Genomic DNA, 16,364 nt, shown 5'->3' with positions numbered 1-16,364 from the left:
AGACTCACAGCTCTACTCATCTCCTCTTGACCAAACGCTCTGACTCTGGTCGCTATGGTAACGTTTACATATCCCTTCAAAATAAGATACAGATGCGCCACAAAAACGAGCATTTTACTTTCGTGAAAATTTTAACTCACGATAACGACTAACGGAGCCCTGAGCTTGTTTCTCTGCAACCAGACGGTCCCATCTGAGAGTGATGGAGACAACGACACCCGAAGTGTTGCTTATATCCACAGCCTGCTGGGTCTCTACGTGGTGAAGCAGTTTGAAGCTTCATTGCTTCATTAGCAGCTGGTCGCCGCATGTTACTCAGAGCGGCTTGTAATGTTTGACTCACCTACCGGTCCGGGATAAATCCATCCTCCTGTCTCTTCTCTGGGCCTTTTCCCCTTTGCTAAGAAACTTTCCAAAGACACCTGATCCGTTTCTTACTCATTTTGCTGCTTGTGGCTCAGTGTTGGCGAGAGAATCCGGTTAAAGGATTTTCAAAATAAAAGATCCTCCAGACTCAAATAATACATAAAATGGAAATATTTAATTATTTCTTGCGCGGCCCGGTACCAATTGGTCCACGGACCGGTACCGGTCCACAGACTGGGGGTTGGAGACCAATGCTCTAAGCCAATCAAAATCCAGTCATGTGACCTGCTCCTCCTCAACACAAGGGGGCGCCAACTCCTGACTGACAGAGCATCAAAGAAACAACACGAACTCAGTGAGGGACCCTCCTTCTCCTGCCGCCCTGGGCAGCTGCCCACGGTGTTGAAATCGCTCTCTCTCTCCCTCTCTCGCCGCCAGCATCTGTTCCTGTCAGATCCAGATGTTCCCCAGACATCAGTGACCTTATTCAGGGCGCTTCAGGAGTTGTAGCCTGACCCAGATGTCTCCTGTCTCTTGTTCTCCAGCTGCCGTCTCGTCCTCCATGGCGGGCCTGGAGGTCTTTACTGATGCCGCCTCCCTGCTGTCTTTGAACTCCAGCGTCTTCTTCAGCGAGACGCCAGCGCCGTGCGTTAGGGACCCGCTGGGCGCCGTGGTCGTCAACGTCGGGGGGAGTCGCTACGTCCTCTCCCAGGAGCTGCTGGCTTCCCACCCGGAGACCCGACTGGGGAAGCTGGTCTGCTGCGGTCGAGACTCTGCGCTGGAGCTCTGCGATGACGCAGACTTCCTCCAGAATGAGTTCTTCTTCGACAGAAGCTCCCAAACCTTCCAGTAGGTCTTCCTCTACTCTCAAAACAACCGTCATCATACAGCATTCCTTAGACCTTTAGTCCAAGTCAGGGTGGCCAGCTCCAGGCCTGGGGGGCCGGTCTCCTGCAACTTTTAGATACGTCTCTATTTCAACACACCTGAGTCAAATAATGAGGTCGTTACTCTGGAGAGCCCGACTGAGGAGGTGATTCAGCTGTTTGAAGTGTGCTGGAGCAGGGAGACAGCTAAGAGATGCAGGACGGCGGCCCTCCAGGACCAGGACTGCCCACCCCTGGTCTAAGGAATGCTTAGACCTTTATTCCTGTAGTTCTAACATGAGATCAACCTGGGAATCCGCTGTATAGACAACCGGGGGCCTCATGTCTAAAGCGGCGTACGCACAAAAAATGTGCGGCTCCATGTTTTATGCTCAAGTCGATATGTATGGAAATGAACCTGCTGTGAAAATGTGCATCAGCCATGCAAACGTTTTCGGTTTGACAATAACAAACTGCAAAGCGTCAAAACTCACCTAAATACACTGAAACCGGTACCAGGGACCTCATGAGGCCTGAAAGCAGCTTTTAAATAAACTATATTATTATTATTATAGATGCTTATACTGCTGTTAGCCAGGATGGTTGCCATGGTTACTGCTTCAGGTGCCGGCAGACTTCCAGGTATTTATACTGATTTACATTAATATGTATTCATGGAGGCGACAGGCGGAGCAGCAGCTGCTCCGTTTCCCCCAAATCAGGATTTATAGAGGAAAGGTGAGCAGGTCTGATTGCAGCACGGCTTCATACATCTGGATTTTTTTGTTCGCTGCACTTTTCTAAATTTGTCCTACGCCAAGTTTCAGTGTGAAAACAGCGCAGGGTTTGACACACGAGGCCCCTGATGTTTTCACCCTGCAGAGATGAGGAAACATCTAGTCAGGGCTGATCTGGTTTCAGGTCCCTCAACCTTTCTGGTGTTTTCAGAAACTTTAGGCTGTTCAGACTTTGTTTCATTCATCTCTTTGCTTGGTCCTCAGGTATGTGATGAACTTCTACCAGACGGGTCACCTTCATGTCATGGAGGAGCTGTGTGAGATCTCCTTCCTGCAGGAGATCGAGTACTGGGGCATTGACGAACTCTGCATCGACTCCTGCTGCCGGGAACGCTACCACCGCCGCAAAGAGCAGAAAGAGTCCCTGGATGTCTGCCAGGAGTTTGAGACCGACGAAGAGGAGGTCTTTGTAGGTGCGCTCTGTCCAGGACTGCGTCAGCGTCTCTGGGACATTCTGGAGAGACCAGAATCGTCTCACGCCGCCCGGACCTTTGGCTCCCTCTCCATCTTCTTCGTGGTGCTGTCAGTCGTCAACATGGTGCTGATCTCTCTGGACCTGGATCAGGACTTCGGCGTGAGCTGGCTGGGCGCCAGCGGGCCGCAGCTGCTTGACATCGTGGAGTACATGTGCGTCCTGTGGTTCACAGGTGAGCTGGTGCTGCGCTTCAGCTGCGTCCGGGACAAGTGCCGGTTCAGTCGAAGCATCCCCAACGTGATCGACCTGCTGGCCATCCTGCCCTTCTATGTGACGCTGGCAGTGGAGAGCCTCCATGGCGGCTCCACCGAGCTGGAGAACATGGGCCGGGTGGTCCAGGTGCTGCGCCTCCTCAGGATCCTGCGCATGCTGAAGCTGGGTCGACACTCCACAGGTACGCGCGTCAGTAGAAAGTACATCTGCTGTGCTCACCTGTTTCTCTCAACCATTAAAACTTGGTAGAACTGATTTGGCTCAGATGTTCTGGGTTTGCTTCTACAAGGTTTACTGGGCCTTTAGCCCATCCCAGTGAAATTGGGTCGAGTTTTAAGGCGTCCTGCTTCACCTTTTCACTCTGACATGATCTGTTGTTCTGTGGTGCTCCGGTCAGGACTTTGTGATGGCCACTCCAGAACATGGACTCTCTCAGCGTTTCCCCAGAGGAACATAAACTAAACATAAAACCTTCATGGTTGGAAGGAGGTTGTGCAGAGCAGGTCCTCCTGTGCCGACGTTTAAATGGTCTCTCTGTGAAGGCCGTCTTTTTGGAGAATACTGCACCAAGTATCAAAGCCTGACTGCTTGATCCCTCAATGCCAACCTAAAAGCGTGACTATAATGGCAGTTATTGTCACGGTTAGCGACGGGGGCGCCGTCAGTCTGGTGCGAGTGAACAAAGAATATTGTGTGGCTTGTGAGTTCACACTTGAGCTGGTTCTGGAAGCGCTCTGCGTCTGTTCATCCAATCACAGGATTCCCTTCATTCGCCGGCACAAAGAGCAAGCAGCAGGTCAACATATTGCCTGGAGCAGCTGCATCATTACTAAATGCAGCTTTCCCTCAGCCTGGTTGCTTGCTGTGTCCTAAATATTCCTGAACAAACTGGCTGCTTCCTGTTTTTTCTTATGGAAAATGAATCTGCAGCCTACAAAGAGCAGAGTAATGTGGCGAAGTGTGAGGACCAATCAGAGATTCCCCTGACTCCCCCATTTCACACTCCTGATGTGAAGAGAGAAAGCAGCTGGCAGAGAAAACACGGATTCAACGTCTGATATCAGCAGAGACTCCATGAGCTGAAGAGCTGCCTCGATCGCTCATGAATAATGCAGGAAGCAGAGGAAACTGGAGCAGAAACCCAGAATAACCAGAACCAGCAGCGGTAACTAAAGTGACGTCAACGACAGGCTTACGCAAGAAACAAGATGAGTCTCCTGGAGGAAGTCTTTATCTACTCTGAACAGGAACAGGTTCAGGGCTGAACCAGTTCTTTACTCTGAACCAGTTCTTTATCCTCTCTCTCTCCAAGCCCTGGTCTCTGGAAAAGTCCATCACTCAGTTCCTTACTCTGAACAGTTCCTGAATGAACTGGTTCTTTTATCTGAACAGTTCCTGAGTGAACTGGTTCCTTACTCTGAACAGTTCCTGAATGAACTGGTTCCTAACTCTGAACAGTTCCTGAATTAACTGGTTCTTTTATCTGAACAGTTCCTGAGTGAAGTGGTTCCTTACTCTGAACAGTTCCTGAATGAACTGGTTCTTTTATCTGAACAGTTCCTGAATGAACTGGTTCCTAACTCTGAACAGTTCCTGAATGAACTGGTTCTTTTATCTGAACAGTTCCTGAATGAACTGGTTCTTTTATCTGAACAGTTCCTGAATGAACTGGTTCCTTTATCTGAACAGTTCCTGAATGAACTGGTTCCTAACTCTGAACAGTTCCTGAATGAACTGGTTCTTTTATCTGAACAGTTCCTGAATGAACTGGTTCCTTTATCTGATCAGTTCCTGAATGAACTGGTTCCTAACTCTGAACAGTTCCTGAATGAACTGGTTCCTAACTCTGAACAGTTCCTGAATGAACTTGTTCTTTTATCTGAACAGTTCCTGAATGAACTGGTTCTTTTATCTGAACAGTTCCTGAATGAACTGGTTCTTCTCCCCCTGCAGGCCTGCGGTCTCTGGGAATGACCATCGCTCAGTGTTACGAGGAAGTCGGCCTGCTGCTCCTCTTCCTCGGCGTGGGAATCTCCATCTTCGCCGCGCTGGTGTTCGCCCTGGAGCACGACCTCCCAGCCTCCACCTTCACCAGCGTGCCGGTCGCCTGGTGGTGGGCCACCACCTCCATGACCACGGTGGGCTACGGTGACGTGCGGCCCGACTCGGCGGCGGGGAAGACGCTGGCCTTCCTCTGCATCCTGTCCGGCATCCTGATCCTGGCTCTGCCCATCGCCATCATCAACGACCGCTTCTCCGCCTGCTACTTCACCCTGAAGGTCCGGGAGGCCGCGCTGCGCCACGCAGATGCGCTCAGGAGGCTGACCTGCGGCTCGCCGGGGGGCGGGGCCGACCCCACCGGGGGCGGAGCCAACCTGAGGGACGCCTACGCCCGCAGCGTCCTGGAGATGCTGCGGCTGCATCGCCGAGAGCGGGCGAGCACGCGCAGCAGCGGGGGCGATGAGCTGTGGGGCAAATAAGCTGCTGGGGGGCAAATAAGCTGCTGGGGGCAAATAAGCTGCTGGGGGGCAAATAAGCTGCTTGGGGGCAAATAAGCTACTGGGGGGCAAATAAGCTGCTGGGGGCAAATAAGCTACTGGGGGGCAAATAAGCTGCTGGGGGCAAATAAGCTGCTGGGGGGCAAATAAGCTACTGGGGGGCAAATAAGCTGCTGGGGCAAATAAGCTGCTGGGGGTAAATAAGCGAGTCTTATTGCCCTGGTTCCACTAAGAGTTCATTTAGTCAAACAGGAAGTGACATGCGCTGCAGCCCTTCATCATCCTTCTGGTTCCGTCCCGGTTCTTCCAGCCGACCCGGCAGCTTCGCCAGGATGTTTACGGAGGAGACGCCGGGATTCTGGACCGGCCCGGTTTCCCATAGGTGGTTCTGGCCCGGCTGGCAGAAACAGAAGCTGGAGGTAAACAGGCTGTCAGCGGGAGAGCGGGTCCAGATCCCGGTTCTTTTCCCGCCGGCGCCGTGGATCGGATGAGGCGGGAGGAGGAGCAGAATCGGGCCGGGTTCAGAGCGTTTCTGAAACAGAACCAGGAAGAGTTTCCAGCCATTTAGGAAGGAAAAGTCCAAGTCCTGTTGAAAGGAATTGGGCCTGGTAGAGAACTGGGTCAGCAGGCGGTTCTGCTCAGTAGAACAGGTGTGTCGGTTCTGTCCACTCCGGTCATATTTGGTTCGGTCCAGGAACCAGGAACAGAACCTGACCGGGGCGTACCGGACTCCACACAGCGGTGTGATGCAGAAATAATAATAAAAGATTCTTACAGAAACAAACAAAAAGTTAAAGAATAAAAAAATAAAATTTTGTTTGTCCTGATTGTTGTTACTGTGTAAAGAGAACCAGGCGGCATTTTGACCCAATAAACCGTGGAACCAAATCAATCTGGGTTTTTCTTTGACATTCAGAATACCTAAGCAAAACCTTTATATTGCTGGGTTTCAGATGACGCAGCACCGACGTCACCCAATGCACATGGAGGGCAGGAAGTAAATTCAGCCCATTTATTTCTGTTGATCCAGCATCAAGATGTCTAAAGTCTGAGTCCTGTATGGTTGCTCCAACTGTTCTAATAGAGAGAAAGATAAACGTTATTTTCGTGTTTCAAAGGTAGTTGGTCACAAGGGAGTTAATTTTAAAAAACTTAGTGAAAAAAAGAGGAGAAAATGGATCAACAATCTACAGCTAAGAGCAGGAGGTGCAGAAACTAACGCCAGAGTTTGCAGCCACTTTCTAACAGGAAACGATCCCATTGTTTAAATTGTATTTTCAGATGTTTTATTGGACAGTTATTTGAAAGACAAGCATTCATATGTAAGGAAAGATATATTATTTTTATGCCCTAGCATGGTTGTCCTCTGAGCGCTAATGTTGTTAGCACATAGGCGTAGGAACCGGGGGGACCAGGGGAGACATGTCCCCCCCAATAATGGGCTCTTTGCACATCGGCTCAGTTGCCTCCGATCTACTGAAAATGTCATTTTACACCAGGTGCTGCAGGACTTGGCCGATAATGAACATCGATCCGAAGCCCCAACAAGTCAGCTGGAGAAAGGTTTTAGATGTTCGCCTTGTTATACATTCACTGACACGAAGGTGAGTTTTACTTAAACTTTGTGGCTAACATTAACGTTAGCTTATGCTAGTAGGCAATATTCTCGGACATTGTTCTTGTAAAATGTGCTATTTAAGTATCTAAACATTCTAACGGACAATGTATTTATCTTATTTTCAAGTATATTATGCGTGTTTATTGTCGTTAGTGTCACAGACTAACGGGGTTCGGTTCCGGTTCGGACTTTTAGCTTCCGAAGCCTGACGGAGCTCAACAAGCCTCATAGCTTAACAGTAGCGCAGCTCTGGTGTCAGAGATCTGGTTCAGCTGTTCAGGTTCAAAGTTGCTGCTTTTTCTGCGTCGCACAAAGACACGGTGGTTGGAACCAAAGATCTCAAATTTGGACTCATCAGACCAAAGCACAGATGTCCACTGATCTAATGTCCATTCCTTGTGTTGTTTAGCCCAAACAAGTCTCTTCTGCTTGTTGCCTGTCCTTAGCAGTGGTTTCCTAGCAGCTGTTCTACCATGAAGGCCTGATTCACACAGTCTCCTCTTAACAGCTGTTGCAGAGATGTGTCTGCTGCTCTGTGTGGCTTTGACCTGGTCTCTGATCTGAGCTGCTGTTTGTCATGATTGAATGATTTATGTTTATGTCCACTAGGTGGCAAGCATGAGTTCACTTGAATGTATAAATGTAGAGAATGGAACAATAGAAGTAGATGTGACACACCTGTGAACAGACCTCTAAAAGATGCTTTAATAAAAGTATCTGAGCATTATACAACGTCTGGTCTTTATCAAGCACGAATACAACATGGTGTCAGGAGTCAACTAAGAGCCGACCATGGAGCTGAAACCACCGGAGAGCTTGAAGCTGACGGGAAACGTTGATGAGAATTGGCGTGCTTTCAAACAACGCTTTCAACTGCATGTCGCCGCAATGGGATTGGAGACAAAGCCGGAGCCAAGAAAGGAAGCGATGCTGCTGACCATAGCGGGAGCGCAGGCTTTGGAAGTCTACAACACATTTGTGTTTGATGAAGCAGAAGACAAAGACAAGTTGGATGCTGTGCTGAGTAAATTTGATGCTCACTGTTCACCCAAGAAGAATGAATGCTATGAGAGATACGTGTTTCGTTCCCGAATGCAGACCCAGCAGGAACCCTTCGATAACTTTCTAACAGATTTGAAAGTAAAAGCTCAGTCATGCAATTTTGGCCTGCTGAAGGACTCGATGGTCAGAGATCAGATCGTCTTTGGAGTACGTGATGGGAAGCTCAGAGAGAGACTGCTGAGAGAGGTGGAACTGACCCTGGAAACGGCTGTAAAGATGTGCCTAGCAAGCGAACTGTCGCTACAGCAAGTGAGGACATTTTCTGAACTTTCAACAGGAACTACTTCACAGCTCAGTGACGGAGCAGTGGGAGCGGTGTCCTGCCTGAAGAAACGCCATGCTCAGACGAGGCAGCTGCAAGAGGAAGCCATTATCAGCTGTAAGCGCTGTGGCTCACGGCACAAAGTGAGACAATGTCCTGCTTATGGTAAGCAGTGTTTGAATTGCCGTGGAAAGAATCATTTTGCAAAACAATGCTTTATGAAGAGGAAAGAAGAGGAATCGTGTAAACTTAGTAGATGAAACTGACTTAAGTGACACATTATTTATTGGTGTTGTGAATTGTGAAAATGAGTCAGAAAAAGTGCAGTGTGTTGACAGAGAGGATAAATGGATAATTCCTTTGTTGATCAATGGAACCACAATTAAGTTCAGATTGGACACAGGTGCTAAGGCTAATCTCATAAGCATGTCTGATATTAAAAAAATGCAAGTGAAACCTCACATAAAAGAAGTTAAGTCGGGCCTAAGAGATATAATGGACAATCAATTGAGTGCATTGGCACATGTGAGCTGAATGTGACAGTTAAAGGAACAAAACATCTTTTGTTCTTCTCGGTTGTAAAAGAGGATCGTGAGTCACTTTTAGGTGATGAATCCTGTGAAAAACTTGGACTGGTGAAAAGAGGCTATCACATAAACACCGAATTGACTGAACCTAATAACCTTGTTGATGCCATGATTCAAGAATGAGGATGTTTTTCAAGGATTAGGTGCTGTACCCTGCACATACAAGATCCAGCTGAGAGAGGGCGCTCAGCCTGTTGTGCATGCTGCACGTCGTATTCCAGTACCACTGCGAGAGGGGTTGAAAAATGAGTTGGTCAGAATGACCAGGATGGGAGTCATTCAGAAAGTGGAAGAGCCCACTGATTGGGTTAATTCCATAGTGATTACCAAGAAAAAGAATGGAGAATTAAGAGTATGTATGGATCCAAAAGATCTGAATGAGAACATCAGGAGAGAACATTATCAAATACCCACTCGAGAGGAAATAATCAGTGAGATGGCTGGAGCAAGTTATTTTACCAAGTTGGATGCAGCACAAGGGTTTTGGCAAGTAAAGTTAGATGAAAGCAGTACCAAGTATTGTACTTTTAACACACCTTTTGGAAGATACTGTTTTCTAAGACTTCCTTTCGGAATAAAATCGGCACCAGAAATATTCCATAGAGCGATGGAGCAGATCATCGAAGGCTTGGAGGGAGTGAGAGTCTACATTGATGACATCATCATCTGGGGATCAACAGCTCAAGAACACAATGACAGATTGAGACGCGTCATGGAGCGCATACGGAAAAGTGGACTGAAGCTCAATAAAAATAAATGAGTTTAGTGTCAAAGAAGTTCTGTTTCTCGGAGACAAACTGTCTGCCCAAGGTGTTCAACCAGATGAAGGTAAAATAAAAGCCATCTTGAAGATGCCACAGCCTGTCGACAAAACAGGTGTTTTGCGCATCATGGGCATGATCAATTTTATAGGAAAATTCATTCCCAATCTGAGTGCAAAGATGACAAACATTCGCAGACTCTTGTACAATGATGGTCAATTCCAGTGGACAGAAGTTCATGAACAAGAGTGGAAGGAACTGAAAAAATATTTGACTACGGAACCAGTACTTACCTTTTACGATCCATCTAAGAAAATTAAACTGTCTACAGATGCCTCAAAAGATGGACTTGGAGCAGTTCTTCTTCAAGCTGAAGATGAACAATGGAAGCCTGTGGCTTATGCGTCCAGAGCCATGACCAAAGCTGAATGCAGATATGCTCAAATAGAAAAAGAGTGCTTGGGGCTGGCTTATGGACTAGAACGGTTTCATAACTATGTGTATGGTCTACCATCTTTTGTAGCTGAAACAGATCACCGACCCTTGGTTGCCATCATAAAAAAGCATCTGAATGAGATGTCACCAAGGATTCAGAGGCTTATGATGAAGATGCAAAGGTATGATTTTACACTGATTTATACTCCAGGAAAACATCTGATTCTTGCTGATGCTCTGTCTAGAGCTCCTATAGACAATGATGTGAGTTCAACTGAAGAGAATATTCAGCGTCATGTGAACATGGTGTCCACTGTGTTGCCTGTGTCAGACAGCAGGTTGAAGCAAATAGTTGAGGCAACAGCTAAAGACACAGAGTTACAGTTGGTCATGCAGAATTTGGATGAAGGCTGGCCAATAGGCTCATGTTCACAGTTTTTCAAAGTTAAAGCTGATCTAAGTGTTGTGAATGGACTGTTACTGAAAAACAACAGAATTGTGATTCCACAAGTATTAAGACAGGATATTCTACAACGGATACATGAGGGTCACCTAGGCATTGAAAAATGTAAAAGAAGAGCTAGAGAATCTGTTTCCTGGCCTGGATTGAATAAGGACATTGAGACCCTAATCAGTAAATGTGAAACATGTCAGACATTTAGAAATAAACAGAGTAAAGAACCTATGATAATGACTGACATTCCAACATCATCATGGCTGAAAGTAGGACTGGATTTGTTTAATTTTAAAGGAAAAACTATTTAGTAATCATTGATTACTTTTCAAACTATCCTGAAATGGCTCTATTAGCTAATATGTCATCAAACTGTCATAACACATGCTAAATCAATCTTTGCAAGACACGGCATTCCACATATTGTGGTTAGTGACAATGGACCATGTTTTAGTAGCAGAGAATGGCAAGAGTTTACAGAACATTATGACTTTAAACATGTAACATCAAGTCCACATTACGCACAGTCGAATGGAAAAGCGGAGAAAGGAGTTCACATTCTTAAGCAACTTCTGAAGAAAGCTGCAGATAGTAACTCTGACCCATATTTAGCTTTATTAAGCTACAGATCTTCACCTTTGCAATGTGGATTTTTACCTGCTGAACTCTTGATGAATCGAAAGATTCGTACAACTTTGCCAAGTTATGATAGTAATGAACAAAGTGCAAAGAAATCATCAAAGTTGGAGTACAAGTTACGAAAGCAGAAAGTAAAACAAAAGTCATATTATGACAGATCAACTAAGATTCTACCTCCACTGTCATACAAGGATCCTGTAAGGATTCAGGATGATGAGGGATGGAATACTAAGCAACTATTCTGCAGGAAGTATCTCCACGTTCATTTGAAGTAAAAACTGAAGATGGACAAGTTCTGAGACGAAATCGGCGCAGTTTGTTAACTCCATTAGAGCCTGTTGAGTCAAGTGAAGTTTCTAAGGACTCCCAGAGTATTCTTACGACTGAAACACCCTGTGACAACCTACCTGTGTTAAGAGGATCTACCAGAGTGGTGAAAAAACCTGACAGACTGAACTTGTAAAAAAAAAAAAAAAAAAAGGGGGGGGATAAAAAGAAAAGAAAAAAAAAGGAAAAGTTGAAATGTCTATTTTGTAATTGATGTTTTTAATGTGTTAAGTATAGCTATGTGGTAACTGTCTCATGCAATGTATGTTGTTCTTTGATAGGATTCTTTTTGTAACAATCTTTAAAGAAAGGAGGATGTCATGATTGAATGATTTATGTTTATGTCCACTAGGTGGCAAGCATGAGTTCACTTGAATGTATAAATGTAGAGAATGGAACAATAGAATAGGGCTGAAACGATTCCTCGAATGATTCGAGTACCTCGATTACTAAAATTCCTCGAGGAAAATGTACCTGCCTCGAAGCTTCGTTAATTTATGTTTTATTAGTTAGCGCACCGTGTTCCGGCCGGGACTTCATTTGCGTTGCGCGGAGCTCTCACTTCCGCCTCTGAGTTGTTGACAAAAGCTAAGTCTCAGCGGCATAAAGTCCAATCTTCAAGATTGGCCCGTGGGGATTTTATTGATTGATGATAATGCCCGACTTTTTATCGTTTTTGGGGAACCAATAAGCATCCTTAAAATGACTGGGGGAATGCCTGGCGTACGGCAGCATTTCTCCTCCGGGGCTGCTGGTTGAAAGCGAACGGCGGGAAGAGCGCTGAGGTGAGCGGATAGCCTGAACAGGGCGGGCGGTTGAGTAGCTGATGCTTACCGTGTAAATGTAGCTTTACCGACGAACCGCACAATAAATTTCATATCCCGGTCTGAAGAAACGGGTGGCGGAGCGCATCGTACATGGCTGGTAGATGAGTTTCTGAGTGTGACCAGTGAAGGTGTCGTAAATATCCCGTATTGCTTCCCCCCGTGTTCGTCCCCCGGTCTAACGGTTCGTCAGTCCGCTGGTCTATTTCCTCCCCTCCACCCCATGTTCGTTCATTCGCCCTCTCCTCCCACTCCAGGCGGCATTTCCCGTATTTTCAAACCCAAAGCATGACAGGTTAGGTGGCAAGGTGAGTTTAATTAATCTATTAAACTCACTGAAGATGAATACATAAACTAAAAGCTGGATTGTAGACAATTTTATAAGCATATTTGTGAGCCTGCCTCTTTGTTATTAAATTCAATATAATTTCAGATTTTTCTATAACTTTTCTTCTGGTTAACTTAGAAAGTGAGCTATTATTGTTACAGGTTAGTTTTCTAAACTACAAAAAAGCAACTGTTAGGGATGCTCAAATATGAAAAATTGGACTGATATTGATATCTGTTAGTAACACCGGTATTATGCCAGATTTACCAATATTTCATTTTATTATTTTTTTTATCCGATTACTCGATTAATCGTAAGAATAATCGATAGATTACTCGATTACTAAAATATTCGTTTACAACAGCCCTACAATAGAAGTAGAAGTGACACACCTGTGAACAAGCTGTGTGAACAGACCTCTAAAAGATGCTTTAATAAAAGTATCTGAGCATTATACGTCTGGTCTTTATCAAGCACGAATACGACACTGTTAACCTGCGATTTCTGAGGCTGGTGACTCGGATGAACTTATCCTCTGCAGCAGAGGTGACTCCTGGTCTTCCTTTCCTGGGGCGGTCCTCATGTCAGCCAGTTTCTTTGTAGCGCTTGATGGTTTTTGCGACTGCACTTGGGGACACTTTCAAAGTTTTCCCAATTTTTCGGACTGACTGACCTTCATTTCTTAAAGTAATGATGGCCACTCGTTTTTCTTTACTTAGCTGCTTTTGTCTTGCCATAATACAAATTCTAACACTCTGTTCAGTAGGACCATCAGATGTTTGTCCACCTGACTTCTGCACAACACAACTGATGGTCCCAACAACATTTATAAGGCAATAAATCCCACTTCTTAACCTGACAGGGCACATCTGAGAAGTGAAAACCGTTTCAGGTGACGACCTCTTGAAACTCATCAAGAGAATGCAGAGAGTGCAAAGCAGTATCACAGCAAAAGGTTGTTACTTTGAAGAAACTAGAATAAAAGGCGTATTTTCAATTGTTTTACACTCTTTTGTTTAGTACATATTTCCACATGTGTTAATTCATAGTTTTGATGCCTTCAGTGTGAATCTACAATGTCAATAATCATGAAAATAAAGGAAACTCATTGAATGAGGAGGTGTGTCTCTAGCAGTCCAAACAGTATAACAAAATGAACACTGAATATATATAATACACTTCCCAGCAGTTACTTGGATGCTAAACTTGTTTGTCTTTACTGGTGATGAAAACTCGTCCATCTGGAGGAGAGAGGAAGAGGAGAGAGGAAGAGGAGAGAGGAAGAGCAGCTCAGCCCAGTCCAGGATCACTGCAGTGTCAGAGTAGCTGCTTAAAGTCTGCAGGTAGATTTTTGCCTATCTGGTCCTCCGGTTTTCAGATCCTACTTGTAAATAAAACGTTGGTCAATGTTGTGATGATCCAGCTGACTGTGGACTGATGGTCACTGTACTGGTCAGCGAGGTGAAGTGCTTGGATCCAAGGGAAAGGCAATTTAACAACAGGAAGGTCTCAAGGGGTCGGTGGAGTGGAGTTGATACGAGTTCCTCTCTGTCCTGGGTGAACATCATGGAGAGTCTCAATCATGGCTTAGAAACGCATCAAGAAGCTTTATGACGCAAATCTGAAAAACAAAAATAAAAAAAATACGAGTAAGTGATGATATTTACCTAGACAACATAATCAAAACCCAATAAGCCCAAAAGTCTTTTAAGAGTTTTAATTGAAAATAAACTGACGATATCTCAGGAAGTTAAATGTTCAAGTGAAACAGTTAAAATATCACAATAAGAGAAACTGCAAAAAAATATTGCAGAGGTTTAACACTGAAGTTACTGAGTAAAAGTGAAATATTTAGTAAGTAGAAAATGCATGTTAAAATCTGAATACTTTTTAGAATGTAGCTCAAATCAATTTAAACCACCAGCAGACAGTACAGTACGCCGATTATCTGTACTAAAAATAATGCAAAAAATGTAACATAGAAGAAGAGGCATTATTTTTAAAACCAATAAATAAACTGACTTGGAGAAATATATTTAGCCAAACACACCCGGCCCCTAAAAGCAACACTTCCTTCCCTACCTGACCTTCTCTGACTCAACACTTGCTGGTCTCTCCATCCTCATGCTCTGATCGTCTCTAGCAGCTGGAGGAATCAGTAAGACCTACAAGCCTGTCCTGCTTCAGCTGCACTCTGCTGGTCATACTAGGATGGGGAGTTAGGAGAACACAATTTAATTTAATATCATAACACAGCAAAAGGCATATTACATCTAATTCGGAATAAAACTAAGTACAAGACACACACACACCAAATAATAATAAACAGAAATTATGTGAATATCCTCCTTCGGCCTGTGACCTACCAGCTTAGTTTTACATTTTAATCTGGAAGAAAATATATATTTAAGAGTTACACTGCCTCCCCTCATCGACAGCACTGATTATGTGCTTGGTAAATAAATCATCTGCACAGTCACTTGACGTGTGGTGCAGATTAACGTGGACCTGATAACATTGGAGCAACGATCTGCTGTTTTCCCACTTTAGCTTCAATGCTAGTTAAAACACACACACACACACACACACACACACACACACACACACACGGAGGATTACACAACAGTTTTTAACACATATTTCCTCCAGATATATTTGGTATTTTCCACGCTTAATGCCACTCGACAGAGGTGCGCTGGTTAATGAATTCAACATAAAGACAGGCGAATATTACACAAGCCTAGTTTATGAACTTTACCTAGTGCTAACATTAGCTAGCACAATATGCTACCGGGGACCGCGGCAGACAAAATATGTGACTGTGGTCATAAGTTGAGTAAGATTTCTTCTTTGAAACAGGGTGGACACTTTAGAAGCTGCTAAACGGTGTAGTTTTGTGAAGATTACTTACCATCACATTCTGTGTCCCGTCACCGAAGCCCTGCAGTTCGGGACGGAGTTCTGAGATCTCAGGGAGTCATCCGCTTTAGTCAGCGCTAACCAATCGGAACACGTCTTACATCGCTCGTCCTTAAGCCCCGCCCAGAATGTTCATGTAAGCTTCCCCAAAGCAAATAAAGTTGTATAAGCAGGAAAACGAGTTCAACCAAAAAACTCAGAAAAAGTTTCAACCAAAAAAAAAAAAAAAATAAAAAAAATAAAAACAGTGATTTTTGCTTTGACATGATTTTTTTTTTTTGATTGAATAATTGTGAAACAAATCTAACTCCATAGAATCCCGACTCCTGTGTGTGGAAGAGCTGCATGTTAAAGGGCTTTTTGTATTTCTATTTGTGCAGGCCTCTGCCAACAACCTGCATTAAAGATCAACCAGCAACTCCAGTGGTCTGACTCCCTTCTTGATCTGAACACAACGCAGAATACATCAAGGTTAACTGACTGTATAAGACTAGATTAGTAGTAAAGAACACCTCTAGTATCCACCGGTTACAATGACATTCTACTGAATCGACCGGAGAGTCGGGTCAGACTCTCCGGTCCAGTGCTCAACTGGTCTGAATCTTACATACACCCATCCTCAAAAGCTTGCACTGGCTGCCTGTATCTTACAGGATGCACTACAAAATCCTGGTACTGACTTTTAGAGCTCTTCATGGACGGGCGCCAGACTATATTAAGAACCTCATCCAGCCTTATGTTTCGACTAGGAGCCTCAGGTCGTCCAATCTGAACTTGCTGATGGTTCCTCGGACCCTTTTTAAGACTCGAGGAGACAGATCTTTTAAAGCTGTGGCGCCTCGCCTCTGGAATGAGCTACTTCACCATTCGATCTCTGGATTGCATAGACACTTTTAGGAAACAACTTAAGACCCACTTTTTTAAACTTGCTTT

At 44.9% G+C, this 16,364-nt stretch overlaps 1 protein-coding gene and 1 long non-coding RNA gene across 2 annotated transcripts; one reads left to right on the top strand and one right to left on the bottom strand.

Moving 5' to 3' along the window:
- Positions 1 to 652: 652 nt before the first annotated feature.
- kcnv1 (potassium voltage-gated channel modifier subfamily V member 1) lies at positions 653 to 5,319 on the top strand. Its single transcript, XM_014978215.2, has 3 exons — positions 653 to 1,215; positions 2,234 to 2,898; positions 4,671 to 5,319. Exons 1-3 carry the CDS (start codon positions 887 to 889, stop codon positions 5,195 to 5,197), a joined length of 1,521 nt encoding a protein of 506 aa, XP_014833701.1. The 5' UTR covers positions 653 to 886; the 3' UTR covers positions 5,198 to 5,319.
- An 8,541-nt stretch (positions 5,320 to 13,860) lies between these two features.
- LOC106912671 (uncharacterized) lies at positions 13,861 to 15,762 on the bottom strand. The gene is made up of 3 exons (XR_015765632.1): positions 15,424 to 15,762; positions 14,595 to 14,718; positions 13,861 to 14,133 (listed from the first exon to the last, which is right to left on the bottom strand). It is a non-coding gene; the product is annotated as an uncharacterized LOC106912671 (long non-coding RNA).
- Between the last annotated feature and the right edge of the window lie 602 nt (positions 15,763 to 16,364).

Source organism: Poecilia mexicana, unplaced genomic scaffold (assembly GCF_051168715.1).
Source record: "Poecilia mexicana isolate PSO_F unplaced genomic scaffold, ASM5116871v1 scaffold_16, whole genome shotgun sequence".
Taxonomy (NCBI): Eukaryota; Metazoa; Chordata; class Actinopteri; order Cyprinodontiformes; family Poeciliidae; genus Poecilia; species Poecilia mexicana.
Note: the sequence above shows the minus strand (reverse complement) of the source record. Positions and strands in the feature narration are given on the sequence as shown.

Excerpts from the sequence above, each read along its gene's own strand:
- kcnv1 (XM_014978215.2), top strand. The coding sequence starts at position 887 with ATGTCTCCTGTCTCTTGTTCTCCAGCTGCCGTCTCGTCCTCCATGGCG. Across the intron at positions 1,216-2,233 it reads AGAAGCTCCCAAACCTTCCA|GTATGTGATGAACTTCTACC; the intron begins GTAGGTCTTCCT and ends CTTGGTCCTCAG. Across the intron at positions 2,899-4,670 it reads GCTGGGTCGACACTCCACAG|GCCTGCGGTCTCTGGGAATG; the intron begins GTACGCGCGTCA and ends CTCCCCCTGCAG.